This window comes from Aspergillus fumigatus, chromosome 3, assembly GCF_000002655.1.
Source record: "Aspergillus fumigatus Af293 chromosome 3, whole genome shotgun sequence".
NCBI lineage: Eukaryota > Fungi > Ascomycota > Eurotiomycetes > Eurotiales > Aspergillaceae > Aspergillus > Aspergillus fumigatus.
In genome coordinates this window covers 1904455-1920588 of record NC_007196.1, presented here as the reverse complement: position 1 = coordinate 1920588, position 16134 = coordinate 1904455, and the positions used below count along the sequence as shown (strand labels likewise).

Below are 16134 nucleotides of genomic sequence, written 5' to 3'. Positions count from 1 at the left end.
TGGGGCAATCAGAGTTGTCTGCGTGTCTGGCGAGGTATCACGGGGGCCACCGTATCGGTTCATTTCATTTTTGTGCATACGCTGCTGTGCTGCGTTGGATTCTTGGCGCGCTCCCTTGATGATCTGTATACCTGGCATATGCGGATCATCCCCGAGCCAGCGATGCGTAATCACTGGTCTACCCCATAAATAGATATGATTGAGGTGGCAGTGTGGTGCATTTCACCAAGATATGTATCACAATCCTCTTGGCACGCGGCGGACAGGCGATACTCCAATTGCTACGTCTGATACTGATGATGAGGTTGACACTGCGGGTGAATTCGGCGAGTTGACTTGCTCTGATCGAGGAGTTACACAGTGTAGACTACAAATCGTTGTTGGCTTGTCAGTTGGCATTCTCCCCACTCTGTGTAATGCTTGTCTTGGAAGTGAGGGAGGGGATCTTGGGGGTGGTGAGAGGTATGCAAGGTGGAGATATAGTTTAAAGAGTGGAATTGAATGTACTCAGTAATATTGACCAGACTGAAGGATAGGCCTGAAGTTGTATGCTCTATGCATGTGTTATGCTACAGTAGTGTGGGCTTCATTAACCATGGAGCTGGCCGAGTTTGTGGAAGTTGTTATAGGCGCCATGTTTTAAGGCATTCAATAGGATGTCATATTGTATACAGGCAGTATGTATGGGCTAAATGTCCAAGAGAGATGCGTAGCGACGATATATTAGCTACTTACATTGTCTTGCAATACTCAAGGTATATATGGAGCGATGTATATATCTTTGTGTCCATTATGCAATACTGTAGGTTCCTAATGTTATATTAAGCAGTTTATATATTTCACGCTCAGAGGAGATAACTTTTGGTGGAGTAGATGGATAGAAATATATTTGACCCTTTTATCGGCATAAAGCATAGACATTGTCATTGCTCAATGACTATATGTATGCATGCCACGATATATTTGATGACAATAGCAGACAGACCTTGTCAGGAAGCAACTCCAACAGTGAGGACTCAGCTTTTGATAACCTCAGACACGACAGTTCGCGGTTACGTATTGCGGTCGTGTAGAGTTGTCAATAGGCCAAAGATCCTAGAAGCGGTTGCTCTTGCTCGTACAGTTTCAAAGCTCTCGCTTGCCAGCCTCGGAAATAGAGAAGATTCGCTGACTGCGTTGAATGCCAGCTGATACATGGCTGCCTCATAGCAGAGGTTCATGACGGCCATTGCCATTCAATGGATATGCTCCCACCTGATCAGAATGTAACCTTGATACCCACTGTACAAGGCACCAGAGTCCCAGGCATAAGCCTCTCGATGGCGAATTTGGCCCGCCAACCCGTGCAGTGACCCGGGAGAAGCACAGCCGGGTCAAGCTTCTTCAGGTCTTTGATCGTGCTCTCCATCTGCTGCTCCTCACTAGTCGCCAGATGGAAGCCTCCCACAACCGCATGAAGAGGAACAGAACCATCCATGCATTCAATTGCATGCTTGGCCGCGTTGACCACTCCAGCATGGCTGCAGCCTGTGAACATGACGATTCCTTTCCCTGGTGCGGTCAGCATCGACGGTACAATCGGGTGAATGAAGCATGCTTGTACATGATCAACATGCCTTTCAGATTACACATCAAGAACCGTTCGTCAGCAATGAGCTCGTCGGAAAACCAATCGTTGTCCTCGTGGGTGAAGCGCATCCCTCCTTTCAGCCCGTTCTCGTACGCAGTCTGCCGGGGTATTTCGCCTGATACAAGAAAGAAATCATCGAGAATAGTGTGCGCCTCATCATGTTTGTCGACCACAGCTCCAGCTGCCTCGATCTCCTCGAATGTGGGATCGGCTTGGAGCGATATGAGTTTTTGACCAATAGCCATTCCTCGATAGTCAGGGCGCGAAGGGTGCAAATCTACCGACAGGCGTCCGGCGAGACCCTTGCCCTGCTTCGCTTCATTGATCAAGCGAATGGCGCGCAAAAGACCACCTGAGCATCGTCAACTGCCATCCAACACGCCGCAACTGCCGTCGAACAAACCAGAATGATCCCTATGCCAATGCGACAACTGGATGGCCTCTACAGAGGCGAGATCCGCCCGTAGCCGCTTGGCGTTTCTCTCCCAAGCATCCTCCTCCGGGCCTGCATCAAAGAGCACCGAGTGGCTCACGTCACCCTTCGTCGCGGTCTGCGAGTCATCAGCATCGCTCTTGGAACATTGTCTGTTAGCGACAGCCGACTTACCATCAATATCGACAAGCCGTGCGCGGAACAGCAGATGTCTTCCATTCTAAGCTCCTTCTCAGCATCACCCCTGTCCTTGAGGTCATGAGGAGACCCCGTGGCAAGGCTACTCATAAGGCCAGAGACGTGGACTGTGTCTGGCGCGGCGGGTGACAAGGGGTCGAGTTCATTGTCGATGATGACGAGTGCTTCGAGAGAGTCAATTTCTACGAGGTTAGAACTGGGCATCTTGCTTATATTGGACGATGTGTCGATGAGGATGATCTTGTTGCATGGAGGGGGAAAGATAGAGGGGACATGCAGGCGCAGGCTGCAGCAGGTTGGAGGGCTAGGCCTCGAGGTGCGGCTTTGTTGGTAATGTCGCTCTAGAACTGCTTGGTTTTGGAAAGGGACGTTCTTTGCTTTATCTACTTGAAATTCGATGGCAAATGTTCGAGGTAAATCTTGTGTTCCGTGCACCTTTGGAGATATATATTTGTGCTTATTACCTCATACTGAGGTCGGCTTACCCTCCTACAAAACCCCTACAGTTCCACATACTCTAGCTGACATAGATTCAAGACGTTAGTTTGATATCTTACACCCTCAGCTGTCTTCACAATCTGTTTCTAGCCTCTCTTGGATTGCATGCATCGAATGGTCATTGACAGCACCGGCCTCTTGACCTTGCTGCTCGTAGGCCTACAGGAATATCCAGGAAAAGTCCCTGATGCATTTTATACCCTAATATCTTCAGCATCGCGCTGAGCAAGTGGTCGTTTATCATGATGAGCAGACCAACGGCTTTATTTGGACAAGTGCTGAAGCTGAAGACACCGAGGAGTCTACCAACACCAGACCCATCAACATAGTCTGCAGTCTGCAGCTGGCGAGCAAGAGCAGGAGTTAGAACGCAAGGTATCTGCTGAACCTACCATAAACTCGGGAGCAATGTCGTTCTCTTTACAACAGTTTCAAGGAGTTGCGGAGTCTCAGAAAATGGGAGAGTGAGTCAGCATTTCCCGAGATTCATAGGTTCTGCTTGCTTGACATACTGCTGGAGAGAGAGGAAACCACTTGCCATACCGCAACCTCTGCAGTTTATTAAAGGGAAAGCACAGGGACACAGAGGTGACCGTCTCGTGAGCCTGATTGACATCCAGTAGACTGCTCACGGACGAAATGCTGCAGAGCTCGGAAGCTCAGTGAGGACAGATACTCTGATAAGCAGGAGAACCATGAAGTGGCCTGTATATCTGAAAATGGATTATCTCTGACTGAAAAGCTTCAAAGTCGTAACAGCACCTCGGTAGTTGTTGAAACTGCGGGGAAATCCGCAGCAACGATCAATCTCCAATCTTTGGCTCGAGGCTCAAGCAAGATTCAACCAATATGACCACGGTCACTGGTAAGTCGATAACTCCGTCACTCATCTTCCTTTCTGATATTCTCCAGTCCATTCAACCTGATTCGTCCACCACAGTGGATGAACCTACCTACAATGCGCTTCCTCCTCCTTCCCGTACTTCTCCTCCTGCTCAGCGCATCCGCCGCAACCGCGAAACTCGCCCCGACATGCTTCAAAGTCGTCGCCGCGCTCGTCAGCCGACCAGGCGATCTGTACGAGAAATTTCAGCGTGAGATCTGCGACAAGGGCTGCCAGCCGACCGTCCCACACTGGGACCTGTGGACGCGCAACAACACCTTCCTGCCGGCCGTCCGCAGCGTGATGAAGAGGTTGGATGTACCCCGACACGAAGAAGCGATGGTGCGATTGGGCGATGATGCAGCGAAGGTTATCAAACAGCGGTGCGGTCCGATGCTGGAGGGCAAACATATCTGCTCGGACCCGGAGACACTTGCGGCGTTTGGGAATTGCTTCAAAAAGAACTTTGTGCGGTCGGCTATTACGAACCTACCGGTGTTGTTGCCCATGGTGTCGGAAGCGCTGTGTCAGGAGCAGTACGCATATCTCAAGGATGATCAGTTATGGGAAGAAACTATTCCGAATAATATGAGGGAGTACGCGGCTGTTTGCCGGGGATTGGAAAATCCTGGGAATGCGGAGAGAGTACAGGGGCAATCGGATGGGGGAAGTCATGACAATGATGAATTATAGCCTCAGGGTCCTTTTGATTCTACGTACACCTGTAATGATAATAATGACTGAAGTTGTTGGATACTATCTACTCCGTAAAGTAAGAGCTGAATGAGTCCCCGATGACGAACGCCACGGCTGACCGCTAGGAAATGTTCCTGGCTGCTGTCATGTCAGCACTGTCAGCATCGGTCGATTGAGCTAATTTTTTCTTCTTCTTACCATGATGGAAGTGACTGTTGCCTACAGACTTCCATCTCTTCAGAACCCCCGTTGATGTCCTCCATCAACGCACCATGAGATACTGGACGTCTTGATGTCGTTGTTGTCCTCTGTGTCCATCCGAATGGCGTCGCGAATGACGTGCGCTTCCCGCTTGATGCGGCCAAACCCCATCGTGTCTCGTGGCCATCGACGCTTACCTGCGACCTTACTACAGCCCTCTTGTCGTTTCGTTCATCCAGGAGAGTTCAAACCATTTGTCCCCCCTTCTCCGAGTTCATTAGGCAAACCCATCCCCGCAAAGACCTACACCCGCACTCGTATATGGCTCCGCCGTCTCGCGTACCTCTCTATAGCCACCGGAGTGGTCTACGCCATCGACACCCAGGTCTACGCATCCTCACTGACGCGGACGGCTCGGACGTTCTCTCTCGGTCTCCTCGTCGCATTAGACTACAAAATCAACTTCCGTCCGAACCCGCCGTTCGCTGAATCCATCACAGCCCTGCACGCCCGCAATGCGGAACGACTGTTTGATCTGCTCCGGCATAATGGCGGCCTGTATCTGAAAATCGGGCAGGCAATTGCCATGCAGTCTGCCATTCTACCTCCGGAGTTTCAGAAGATGTTCGCCCGGATGTTTGACGATGCACCGCAGAATGACTGGAAGGACGTGGAGAAGGTGATCCGGGAGGACTTTGGGAAGTCGGCCGAGGAGGTTTTCGGAGTGTCTTTCACAGGAGATCCGACTAAGGGCGTGTTGGAGCGCAAGGCTCGGGCGAGCGCGAGTGTCGCGCAGGTCCACTGGGCGCGGTTAGCCGATGGGCGAGAGGTTGCCATTAAGGTTCAAAAAAGGGAGATTGCTCAGCAGATCAAATGGGATCTGTGGGCTTTCAAGTAAGTTCATTTGCATTGCCCCTTATGAATGGACGCTAACGAGACCAGAGTGGTCACTTGGGTCTATTCCCGCGCGTTCGATATCCCCTTCTACAGTTTGGTACCGTACATAAGCGAGCGACTGTTCCTGGAGACGGACTTTGAGAATGAAGCGACCAATTCGGAAACCATGGCTAAGCTGGTGGCCGGCGAGTCGCGTCTGCGAGGCCGCGTCTACATTCCCAAAATCTACCGCGAGCTCAGCTCGAAGCGGGTCATGACCGCTGAGTGGATCGAAGGAGTCCGGCTATGGGACAGAGAGTCCATCACGCGTCCGTGGCTCGGCGGTTGGTGGGAAGGCAGCCCCGGATACCAGGGCACGCCGTTAGATGCTCCCAAGGCTGAAGATCCGGTGACCAGGGTCGCGAGGAACCCCAATCTGGCCAAAATCAAGCCGGAGCGCAACCACTGGCGCGGCTGGAACGGCAAAGGTGGTCTAGGTCTGTCGCTCAAGGACGTGATGACGACGATGGTTGACCTCTTCTCCGCCCAGATGTTCCTCTGGGGCTGGGTACACTGTGATCCGCATCCAGGCAACATCTTCATCCGCCGCAAGCCCTCGGGCCAGGCGGAGCTGGTCCTTATCGACCACGGCCTCTACATCCACATGGACCCCAACTTCCGGCACCAGTACGCGCGCTTCTGGAAGGCTCTGCTGGCCTTCGACAACAGTACCCTCAGCGAGATCGCCGAGGGCTGGGGCATCCGCAACTCAGACATGTTCGCCTCCTTCACGATGATGCGGCCCTACAGCGGCGGCGACCTCTCCACGCGCCAGCATCTGGAGGGGCTCAGCAAGGTCGAGCGCGCCCAGCGCCACTACGAGATGCAACAGGCCGCCCGCAAGGCCATCCGCGAGATCCTCGCTGACGAGCACAAGTGGCCGCAGGAACTCATCTTCATCGGCCGCAACCTGCGCATCGTCCAGGGGAACAACCAGTTCCTCGGCTCGCCGGTCAACCGTGTCAAGATCACGGGCATGTGGGCGTCCCGCGCGCTCGTTGAGTCGCCCGATCTGCCCTGGTCCGAGAAACTTGCGAACCTCGGCCGGCATCTCCTCTTCCGCGTCGTGCTCTTCAGCAGCGATCTCTTCTTCTACTTTACCAAGGTGCGGCAGCTCCTGCATCTGGGCGGCGGCATGGAGGATGATATCGAGAAGCAGATGAAGGATATGGCCAAGGATATGGGGGTGGATTTGAACCAGAGCATTTTCGAGGGCTAGATTTCGGTCATGAGAATCCTCTCCCCCCCCTTTTGGTTGTATCATACGAATAGATGGACATGAACATACATGATAGAATTTGAAGTCTCAATTCTCTATTTACCCTACTTGTAGACAAAATGCGCCGTACCAAGAAATCCAAATCATACATTCATCCCAAACCGACCCTAAAAACTCCGGCCAACTCTGCTCCATAATCATTCGTCATCACTCATAAGTACAAAAACAGAAAAAAAAGGGGAGGGGGGGTATCTATCTAGTATTCCCACCCCGAGAACCCCAACGGCCTCCATTCCTGCCCGGGATACGCCGTACTCGACATGGTGATCTCCTCGCCCGAGTCGTCATCTCGCTGCACCGGCAATTCCACCGGTGCATCGTCGGGATTGATCGCTCTTGCCTCGCCGCGGTGCGGATGGCGCTGGCTCTGCACTTGTCCTTGTCCTTGCCCTTGCCCGCGCCTTTGGTCCCCAGGCTCATCACCTGCAGCCTTCTCATCCGCAACAACAAATCGAGGCGGCTGCCCGTGCACCTCCGAGTCCTCCTCGTAGGTCGGCAGCCGCGACGACTGCAGGAGTTGCTGCGTGGTACTCTCCAGCCAACTTCCCTCACGCTCGCGTGCGGTGGCGGTCGTGCCGGCGTCGGCAGCGCGCTCCTCGTCTGAGTCGCTCGGCAGTGTGAGTTTCCACGGCAGTTCCTGGTCGCCGATGCGGCTGGTGCGCGGGTTGCTGCGGAAGGTCCCCAGGTTGTTGGCTGGGTCAGAGGTGTCGGTGCTGGGGTAGCTGCGTTCTTCCGGGCGTGGCGGGAAGGTCTTGGGGCTGCGGGAGCGGATGTGAAGGTCTTGCGTATAGGCGCGGTCGACGCTGCGGCCGCGGGAGGGCGGGGTGCGGGGGATGACTGGGGGGAGGGGGGAGGCGAGGTGCGGCGGTGAAGGGAATTGGGGAGAGAGTTGTGGAGAAAGTTGGGGATGATGGGGGCTTGGGGGTAGTGTCATCTGTTGCTGGTGATGGAGGTGGAGGTGTGGTAGAGGAGGAGCAGGTGGTGGTGATTGTGGGGAGGTCCTGCCGCTGTATGAAAAGGAGCCGGCGGGTGACGGCAGTCTGTCTGGCAAAGCAAGCCAGCTGTCAGGTTGGTGGGATAGAGAGGCTGCTGAAGCCGATGCTAACTGCTGGCTGCTCTGGGAGGCCCGGGGCGAGTGCCGGAAGCGAGAGAAGGACTCGGGCGCAAAGTATCCCTCTGGCGGTGGATGCTGTCCCTCGAACGATGTCTGACTCTCCACGTTCGACCGGCGCCGACCACGACCAGTCCGGTCGTCTGAGTAGAAGCGTGTATGTCCCGGGGCTGGATGCGACGACACCGGACGAAGCCATTCCATTGTCTGCGCAACAGACGACTCGGGAGCACGACCATGCACCGGAGTTGTATTTTGCTGCTGCTGTTGCTGTTGAGAACGACTAAACCATGCCTAGTTGAAATATCAGCTTTGATACAGTCAGCCAACGAATACGAACCCCCGACTTACACCCAGCCTATCAAAAGCTCCGCGACGCGACCGGTCAGGTTTTGGCGAAGACTCATCAGAAAATGAGGGACCTCGATTCCGTCTGAACAATCTAAACTTCTCCATGGCCGGCTTGCTCTTGGGAGATGCTAGCTTCCGCTGAGGCGATCCTCTTGCAGCCAGGTCCGCGTCAAAGAGGTCATCCTGCGAGACATGGGCATTTGAACTTGTCCGCGGGCTGCTTGAGCCAGCGACAGAGCCGGATTCATAAGGAAAAGCAGGGTTCGCAGACGAATCGCTGACGCCTCTGGAATGAGTGGATATTTCAGCCTCATCGCGGCTCTTCCCAGCATACCAACGGCTGAGGCCAGGACTGGGAGTGGTAGCTGTGCCAGCAACGCTAGGAACAGGCGGAACAGGCGTCTGATTCGCGGGACTCAGCATGTCGCTGGAATTAAGATTTCCGGGTCCAATAAGATTAAGACTAATCTCTGCTCTTGCACTTGCAGATTGGGACGGCCGTGCTGGGGAATCTGGTCAGCTCGTATTCGGAGGAAGTGCTCATTGCGAGGTCATTATAGGGGGACATCGGGAATAAAGATATAAGAGAAAAGTAAAGTCAAACTCAAACTCAAACTCACCCAGTCCCAGCCTGGATGATGGCTGCAGGCCCGAATACGCCTCCAGTGTGCCCAGCGAGGAGATGGAGGGAACGCTTATGCGACGAAGAGGAGGTGGAACAGAGAGCCTTGGACTAGTTGCTGCAAGGTCGACAGGGGATTGCTCTAAGCCCCGCCAGACACGGTCTAGAAGATGAGCGCCCGTACGTGGCGGTGCTTCTGCGTCTTCTGCACAACCAGGACTCGTCTGTCCATCGTCAATCGCAGTTTTATTGGCGATTGTGCCGCTGAGGCCAGAATAAAATGCAGCATTCTGGCATGGAGACGTCAACAATTCACCTCGTTCCTGTGGCTTGGCGTTTGCTTGTGTCTCGCCAGCCTCTTTCCCACAGTTCGAGTCCACGCGATAGCCTGTTGCTACGGTTGCATCAAGAGGGAATCGGCGCTTATCGTCGGTTTTGAGAGGCTTTCGATATATCTTTGTCATCGTCGACACTGTTTTTCTTCTCAAAATGCTTGGTGGTTGAGCTTTTGACGCAAACGAGTTCGACAGCCTCTTGGAATGCGAGCGTCGTATAATTTCACTGGGCAATGGCTTTCTTAGTACAGGTCCCTGTGAATTCATTTGGCAATGGGAAAACGCTATATTGATATCATCAGCACTTCGTCGTCTACTTGCACTTGCCGCTGCATGCTGTGGCTCTACATCCCAGCGCAGTTGGGTCGACTCGGTCAAGGCTCCTGTCCGTCTGATGATGGGCAAACTCGCAAACTGCACAGTAGTCCGCTTAAGAGCCATACTCTTAGCCTCGTCCTGGTCTATGGCAGGTTGAAAGTCTGAAAGCTGGATTTCTCTGCGATAACCGCGCACCCGGTGGAATCCCTACTGATCAACATGCAATTAGAGGTGACAGACAAATCATCGGCGATAGATTGACAATAGTTGAAAAGGCATTAATCATGTCCATTCTGACTTGGATTGCATATGTTCATTACACCATGGTATCAAAGAATAGAATAAGCAAGGCAGGACCAGAGAGACAGAATCCGGATGCAGCGAGGAAGCATCATATATATATATACCCCATAACCTCCGCTCTCCAGTGCTTACAAATAAATGCAATGACCACCAAACCGGAACCAAGAAATTAAGCATCTACCTTTTCTGACTCTCCTCTTTTCAGCTTATTTCTGCCCTTGGCGAAGAGACCCTTGGCGGCCTCCCCTGCTCGGCTGCCCAGGGCTCCCGCCGTATGTAACAGGTCCTTTCCGCGTTGCTCAACCTGTTGTTTATTCATGATCGAACCAAGCGGCGCAGATGGGCGTCGTGCGTGGCCCGGTCCAGACGGATGGCCATCTTGGTTCGATGAGGTGAAGTGTCCAAGAGACGACAACTTTGGGAATTTCCCTTTGGATACGACCGCTTTAGGCTCGATAGAGGAGGCCTTCCTGCTCTGCTCCACCACATCCATGTGCTCCGGATGGGCACGAATCACCACCTGTAACCAATTTTTCAGGCCAGTATCGATCGTCGCGAACTGATCCCGGGTACGGTCGAAAGCTCGCACTCGCTCATCGGAGGATTGTATCCCCATAATGTCCCGGAAGCCCAACAATGTCGGCTCAACCGTGGGCGGCATCTTGGGCTCGGGCAATGGGGATCGCTCCTCTAAACTTTGACGATTGACGACTTCCGGCAGGTAGTTCTCATTCGAGTCGCGGCTATTTTCCATGGCAGCAGGAGTCACTAGGGTGAGTTTAGGCTTCTCAGGCGTCTGTTGAACGTCAGCTTCGGGACCTCTATCCGTTGCCACCTCCGACTCGTTGGCGGCAGTCTCTGGCGCTGGCTCAGCCGCATCGTTGGCCTCAGGAAGTTGTCCTGAAATCGGGATAGCTGACGGTGAAGCCGCCTGCAAGTCCACGGGAGGTACCTCCTCCTCTGACGATGATTCCCACGAGAACCGTCGTTTCAACTTAGGTTCTGAAGTAGGTTGAGTAGGAGCAGTGGGCGCCGAAGCACTCATAGGCGAACTGGTGTACAGATCCTGCTGCGGGACATTCTGAGAAGCACCGTAGACAGCGGCTGGCGGTCTTAAATCCTGAGGGCTTGATTCGACTTGCTCGCTCCAGTATTTTTCGTATTCACTGGGTATCAGACTGTCTGGCAGACTGGTCTCTGTGTCTTGCCGAGCAGTCTGCGCCTTGTTAGAAGCTTGCTGCTCGGTTTCCGCCGAGGGCGTGGTTTCCCGGCTCAAGGAGCGAATTATCTCCTTTCGCAACCGATCGCTCTCCGTGTCCTGTGGCGAAGTTTCTGCGCTGTTCGAAGGTATAATCACTGGAATTTCTTCATGGCTTTTGATGGGGGAATCGGCAGCTGGGTTGGCGCCAAAGTTGAGGGGCGCTGGTAGGTCCCTGTCGGAACCGGTTTGAGGCAGTAGCACAGAGGCTCTATGTGGCAGCGGCTGTTGAAACGAAGAGGAACTGTCTTGCGGGGAGTCTGCAGGCGTCTCCAACGACATCTCTGCCAGCACGGAGGGAGGCGTTGCCTCGGCGCTGTTATTGATTATCGGTTTTCGCGAAGGGCTGTTACCCGGGCTGGGAAGACTAAGATCTCGACGATGACCAGGCTTAAATACCAGGGCCTGATCATTGGTATCTTTCGGTGTGGAGATTTCACCAGGCTCCTCCACGATTGTTGGGGTCTTTTCCTCGTTCGGGCCGCGAGTACCAATGATGGGACTGATGACCGACGTGCTGTCACTATTGGATCGTGCAACGCTGTCCACAGTTGTGCTTGGAGTGTCGGGGACGTCGAATGCTTGGTGTACAACTGAACGGAACCCGAGCGACGGGTTGTGCTGCAGCTGATGGTTTTGCTGAGAGTCAGAACTCTGTTCTTTTTGTATGCTTGAATCGGAAGTTGAAAAGTCAGCATCGAAGCCAGAGATCCCCCTGACATCGGGCAGCTCAAGGCTTGCGGTACCAGGGGCGCTTCTTGGAGTGGCACTTGGGTCGTCAACCTTGCCGTGATCGACATCGTTCGGCGCACAAGATCCCGGTCCTAATTGATCCACGGTTGCAGGCGGCTGAGATGAAGAAATAGGTTCAGTGTGAGAACGGCCCAGATCGGAGGGGCCGTCATTCCGAGGGGCTTCTGGCAACTGTTGATGTCTCTCTTGCATGCGTTTGTAGATGTCGACGGGTCGCACGAAAGGCAGAGGCTTGTTCGAGGGAGCACTGCCCGCAGTGCCCTCAACAGCATTGCGGTCCGCCGACCGACTGCGACTTCCAGCAGGTCCTACACCGAGCGTTGTCACCTGATCCATTGAGCGTGATCGATCCATGCTGGGTAGTGGGGGTCTCGACGGATCCCGAGGAGCTACCCTTGATAGGTCGTTGGTGCTCTGGCTGAAGCTTGCCGGCTGGGACATCGATGGCGGCTCATCGTCGTATTCTTCGTACTCATCGTCACCCCAGTCATTCCCGTCGTACGAATATTTCTTCGCCTCGACCCAACGCTTGGTCTTTGCGCGGTTAACGTTGGTTTTAAACGAAATAGGAGTTCCGCCGCGGGCTTGTGGTGCCACTGGTGTAGTGGTACTGGGAGATGAACTGTATATCCGAACAGTATCAGTCAGCGTCGCTCAATATAAACCGTCCTAGGCAACTAACAGCGTCTCATACTCCGGTTGGTAGGGAATTTGAAATGGGCGAGCCATTGCCACACACACACGGGAGGGAAAATGGACAGTTTGGCAGCATCAACAAACTGAGACGAAGGTCTGAGCAAATAGCAAATCAACTTAGAAGGCACATCTGACAGGATGTCCAGATGATGAAGGGCCTCCTCGTCGAGATCAAGCAGGTTGCGCTGGATCGTGGATCGAGTTCGACTGAGTCTACCTAGAGAGGAAATGCGGTATGTTTCACAAGATGACGTGGGTATGGTCGAATTGCGGCAGCGCCTGATGCTCAGCCTCGGCGACGTGTCAATGATCAGTGAAGGACTATATCAAAAACAGCGAATTGTGAATGACAATTTCGCTGATCAGTCTCTGAGAATTTGGACTTTTCCCTCAGCGACACTCGATGATTGTTGTTTTCCCCCTCTGCTGGTCATGACAAAAAAGTACCCCTGGTGCTCCGTACTTGAAATAAACTGCGGCCTGATGCGGCCTGGGGAACAAAAGTGTGGCTATAGTGGCTGTGCAAGTGGCACCCCTGTCACGTGGAGAACTACCACACTTTCCCCCTTCCGGAATGACACGAATCCGCCCCCATGGAGAGAGTGACTGAGAATGGCGTCTTTCTGGGCAATACTCCGTACTCCTCCTGTTCATGGACTTCTGGGCTTCTGGACTTTGACGGCATGAAACTCCCTAGACTTTCCTAATCCACTACTAATCCCGACTCACTCGATGTTTACTTATTCTGCCCCTATTTGACTAACGCCGCATACGCCTCAAACCGTCGCCTTCTCCTTATCGATTAGCTCGACCTCTACAAAGTGCATCCTAGCCCTATTTCTCAACTTCAAGCCGCCTTGAAACATATACTATAGCGGCCACTACGAATTTGCGATTTTGAAAATGGTCGGGCCTTCAATTCAGGATCGCACGGGCGAATTCCAGGCCATCCTCGGACAGGCCCAAAAACGCCTCGCGACTTCCAAAGTTGGCTCACAACGTCAGGCACTGCTCTCGGATTCGCAACGGAGACAGGCGCATGCAGGCACAGATGGACAAGGACCAAGTAAACGTCGGTCGGAGTTTGCTAGGAGAGCCGCGGAGATTGGACGAGGCATCACAGCGACAACCGCGAAGTTACAACGGTTGGCCGAGTGTGAGTAGTTGGCTGCCGACGAGTTTTCTTCATTTGCTGATCTCGACGTAGTGGCGAAGCGCAAGACGCTCTTTGATGACAGACCTGTCGAGATCTCGGAGTTGACCTACGTCATCAAACAGGACCTGGCGTCGCTGAACCAGCAAATCGCTTCGCTGCAAGCACTTACATTATCGCAACATCCGAAGACGAATCGATCAAAAGCGGATCAGGAAGGCGAGCACAATGACAATGTACGTGAACTCCGAGTGGCTGGCTTGCGCAATGCTAATGCAACCTAGGTTGTGGTTATGCTCCAAGGAAAGCTGGCGGATGTCGGTGCGAACTTCAAAGAAGTCCTCGAGGTGCGAACGAAGAATATTCAGGCGTCGCGATCTCGGACAGAGAACTTTGTCTCTTCGGTATCGTCCAAGTCGCAAGTCTTGGATCCGCAACGGTCGGACTCTCCGCTGTACATCCCCTCGGGACGAAGGACGCCCCAACCAGGTTTCCAGGGAGGCTCTTCAGATTTACTGACTCTAGATCCCTCAAATCCCTCGCCTCTCGGGCGCCCATCGTTCCAAACAGATCAGCAATTATTGGTCATGGAGGAGGCGCAGACGAACAACACGTATATTCAGGCCAGAGGCGAAGCCATTGATGCCATCGAACGCACCATCAGTGAACTCGGCGGGATCTTCGGCCAACTGGCTCAGATGGTCAGTGAGCAGTCAGAGATGATCCAACGGATTGACGCCAACACCGAAGACGTGGTGGACAATGTTGAAGGCGCCCAGCGCGAATTGATGAAGTACTGGAACCGCGTATCCGGTAACCGATGGTTGATTGCCAAGATGTTTGGTGTCCTTATGGTGCGTTTTCTCTCTTCTCGATGCCATTGCGGAAGCTAACGAGACAATCACAGATTTTCTTTCTTCTCTGGGTTTTGATAGCCGGATAGATATACCCCTTATTCTTTTCTAATGTATCATTATGGGCTTTGGCCTCTTGCTTGACACATCGTACCCGCGCTCGGACGCATGTTGCATATCTTTCTTCAATTGAACATGAAGCTCTTTCTGTTAAAGGGACTTGGCTAGACTTTCTATGATCGCTCATAATGAGCCGATGTCAATATTATGTTGCTATTTTGAGAATACTCTGTCGATATCAGCGTCGACATGTACGTATAGTTCTCCATTGCTGCATAATCCACGGCTGCCTTCTGTCAATAGAAGGACTGTTGCAACACTGCTCGCATCTGGATCTCAATACTGGTTATCACAGAATTCACAATGTAGCCTTGTGCACGACCCGTGGAGAATGAGAACTGGATCCTGTAGTCACACCCCGCTGGTACATCTCCTTCTCAGCTGCCCCAAACTATATCTGCCTTACTGCCTTAGATCAGGAGGAGCGAGCAGCGCCTGCTCCTCGGCGGCAGCGGCCGTTTGGTCACCACCCAAGGACACTGGTACCCCCCCCCACAACAATCCTTCCGCATTCGCAGGACGAACTCCCTCCGTTTCGTCCAGGTGGATGATACATTCCTGTTGTGCGCGCTGGGCTTCTGCAGATTGATCGTTCGCAGACGCGACGAAAAGTCTAAGATCTTTTCAAGCGTGTATGTTGTGAAGAAATACTTACTGACCCCAGCTTTCGGTCGAGAGGGAGGAAACTCAGGGGTCATGCAGTGGTGGGTCGAGAGGAAGACCTCGGTCGTTGTGAACGGGGGCCATTGCAGGATGGACTGTTGCTCTTCGAGCAAATGGTGCAGATGATGGTGCTTTCTGGTTTCCCTAATTGCGTCGGTTTCGAGGAAATATCGAGGTATGCCCTGCACATGTTAAAGCTGTGTAATGGCTGGCAATGGGCCAAATAGGCAAACGTACAAGGGACACAATAAGCGAGATTGAAGCACACCCACAGCTCTGCTGTAGACTACTTCCTTTTCAGTCTTGCAGGATGACCAAAGAGGCTTAGCTTCAGGATCATACTGTAGATGATGTTGAACTGTGTAATCAGCTAGATAGTACGATAGCCTGAGGCAAGTCATCCAGCAGTGGGTTAGGTTGGCGAGGTAGGCGAAGGAGATTCGGGGGTTTTCGTCGTGCGACCTGCTCGCTGTGTACTGCGATGGTTGAGGTGGGGATAGCTCAGAAATGAATGTCAGGTCATCCCCTGGAGAGCAGTCGCTGCTTTGCAGATATTGGCCCTTTCAACGACGAAGATATTCGCGAGAGAGCGCACCTTCTTCTTGGTGAATTCGCATGTACAGCACCCGACTGGACAGCATAAAAGAGTAGATATCTGTTAGTGAGCATTGTACTGGTATCTGAGTAAGGACAATGACCGGTATTCCTTCCAGATTGAGTGCCTCTGCTTGGAGGAGTTGCTAAAAAGCCTTTATCAGCTGGTGCACTCCAGCTGCTTGACCGAACATACCTAGTGGATCTTCCTCTTGACGAACGCAAATGTCTGTGTTTCTGTAAAGCATG

At 53.1% G+C, this 16134-nt stretch overlaps 6 protein-coding genes across 6 annotated transcripts; 3 read left to right on the top strand and 3 right to left on the bottom strand.

The window, feature by feature from the left end:
- Positions 1–951: 951 nt before the first annotated feature.
- Positions 952–1875, bottom strand: AFUA_3G07630 (MBL fold metallo-hydrolase; the record flags this gene model as incomplete). The annotated part of the gene is made up of 2 exons (XM_749755.2): positions 952–1551; positions 1629–1875. 2 exons carry the CDS (start codon positions 1873–1875, stop codon positions 1259–1261), a joined length of 540 nt encoding a protein of 179 aa, XP_754848.1. The 3' UTR covers positions 952–1258.
- Positions 1876–2141: 266 nt separating this feature from the next.
- AFUA_3G07625 (uncharacterized protein) lies at positions 2142–4335 on the top strand (the record flags this gene model as incomplete). Its single annotated transcript, XM_001481560.2, has 1 exon — positions 2142–4335. The coding sequence occupies exon 1, from the start codon at positions 3703–3705 to the stop codon at positions 4333–4335; it is 633 nt and encodes a 210-aa protein (XP_001481610.2). The 5' UTR covers positions 2142–3702.
- A 295-nt stretch (positions 4336–4630) lies between these two features.
- On the top strand, positions 4631–6694 carry AFUA_3G07620 (ABC1 kinase family protein; the record flags this gene model as incomplete). Its single annotated transcript, XM_749756.1, has 2 exons — positions 4631–5433; positions 5482–6694. The coding sequence occupies 2 exons, from the start codon at positions 4631–4633 to the stop codon at positions 6692–6694; spliced, it is 2016 nt and encodes a 671-aa protein (XP_754849.1).
- A 256-nt stretch (positions 6695–6950) lies between these two features.
- Positions 6951–9614, bottom strand: AFUA_3G07610 (uncharacterized protein; the record flags this gene model as incomplete). The annotated part of the gene is made up of 3 exons (XM_749757.1): positions 6951–8159; positions 8217–8719; positions 8837–9614. 3 exons carry the CDS (start codon positions 9612–9614, stop codon positions 6951–6953), a joined length of 2490 nt encoding a protein of 829 aa, XP_754850.1.
- A 349-nt stretch (positions 9615–9963) lies between these two features.
- AFUA_3G07600 (uncharacterized protein) lies at positions 9964–13186 on the bottom strand (the record flags this gene model as incomplete). Its single annotated transcript, XM_749758.1, has 2 exons — positions 9964–12427; positions 13056–13186. The coding sequence occupies 2 exons, from the start codon at positions 13184–13186 to the stop codon at positions 9964–9966; spliced, it is 2595 nt and encodes an 864-aa protein (XP_754851.1).
- A 218-nt stretch (positions 13187–13404) lies between these two features.
- On the top strand, positions 13405–14893 carry AFUA_3G07590 (t-SNARE syntaxin; the record flags this gene model as incomplete). The annotated part of the gene is made up of 4 exons (XM_749759.2): positions 13405–13657; positions 13709–13890; positions 13939–14508; positions 14562–14893. 4 exons carry the CDS (start codon positions 13405–13407, stop codon positions 14595–14597), a joined length of 1041 nt encoding a protein of 346 aa, XP_754852.1. The 3' UTR covers positions 14598–14893.
- Between the last annotated feature and the right edge of the window lie 1241 nt (positions 14894–16134).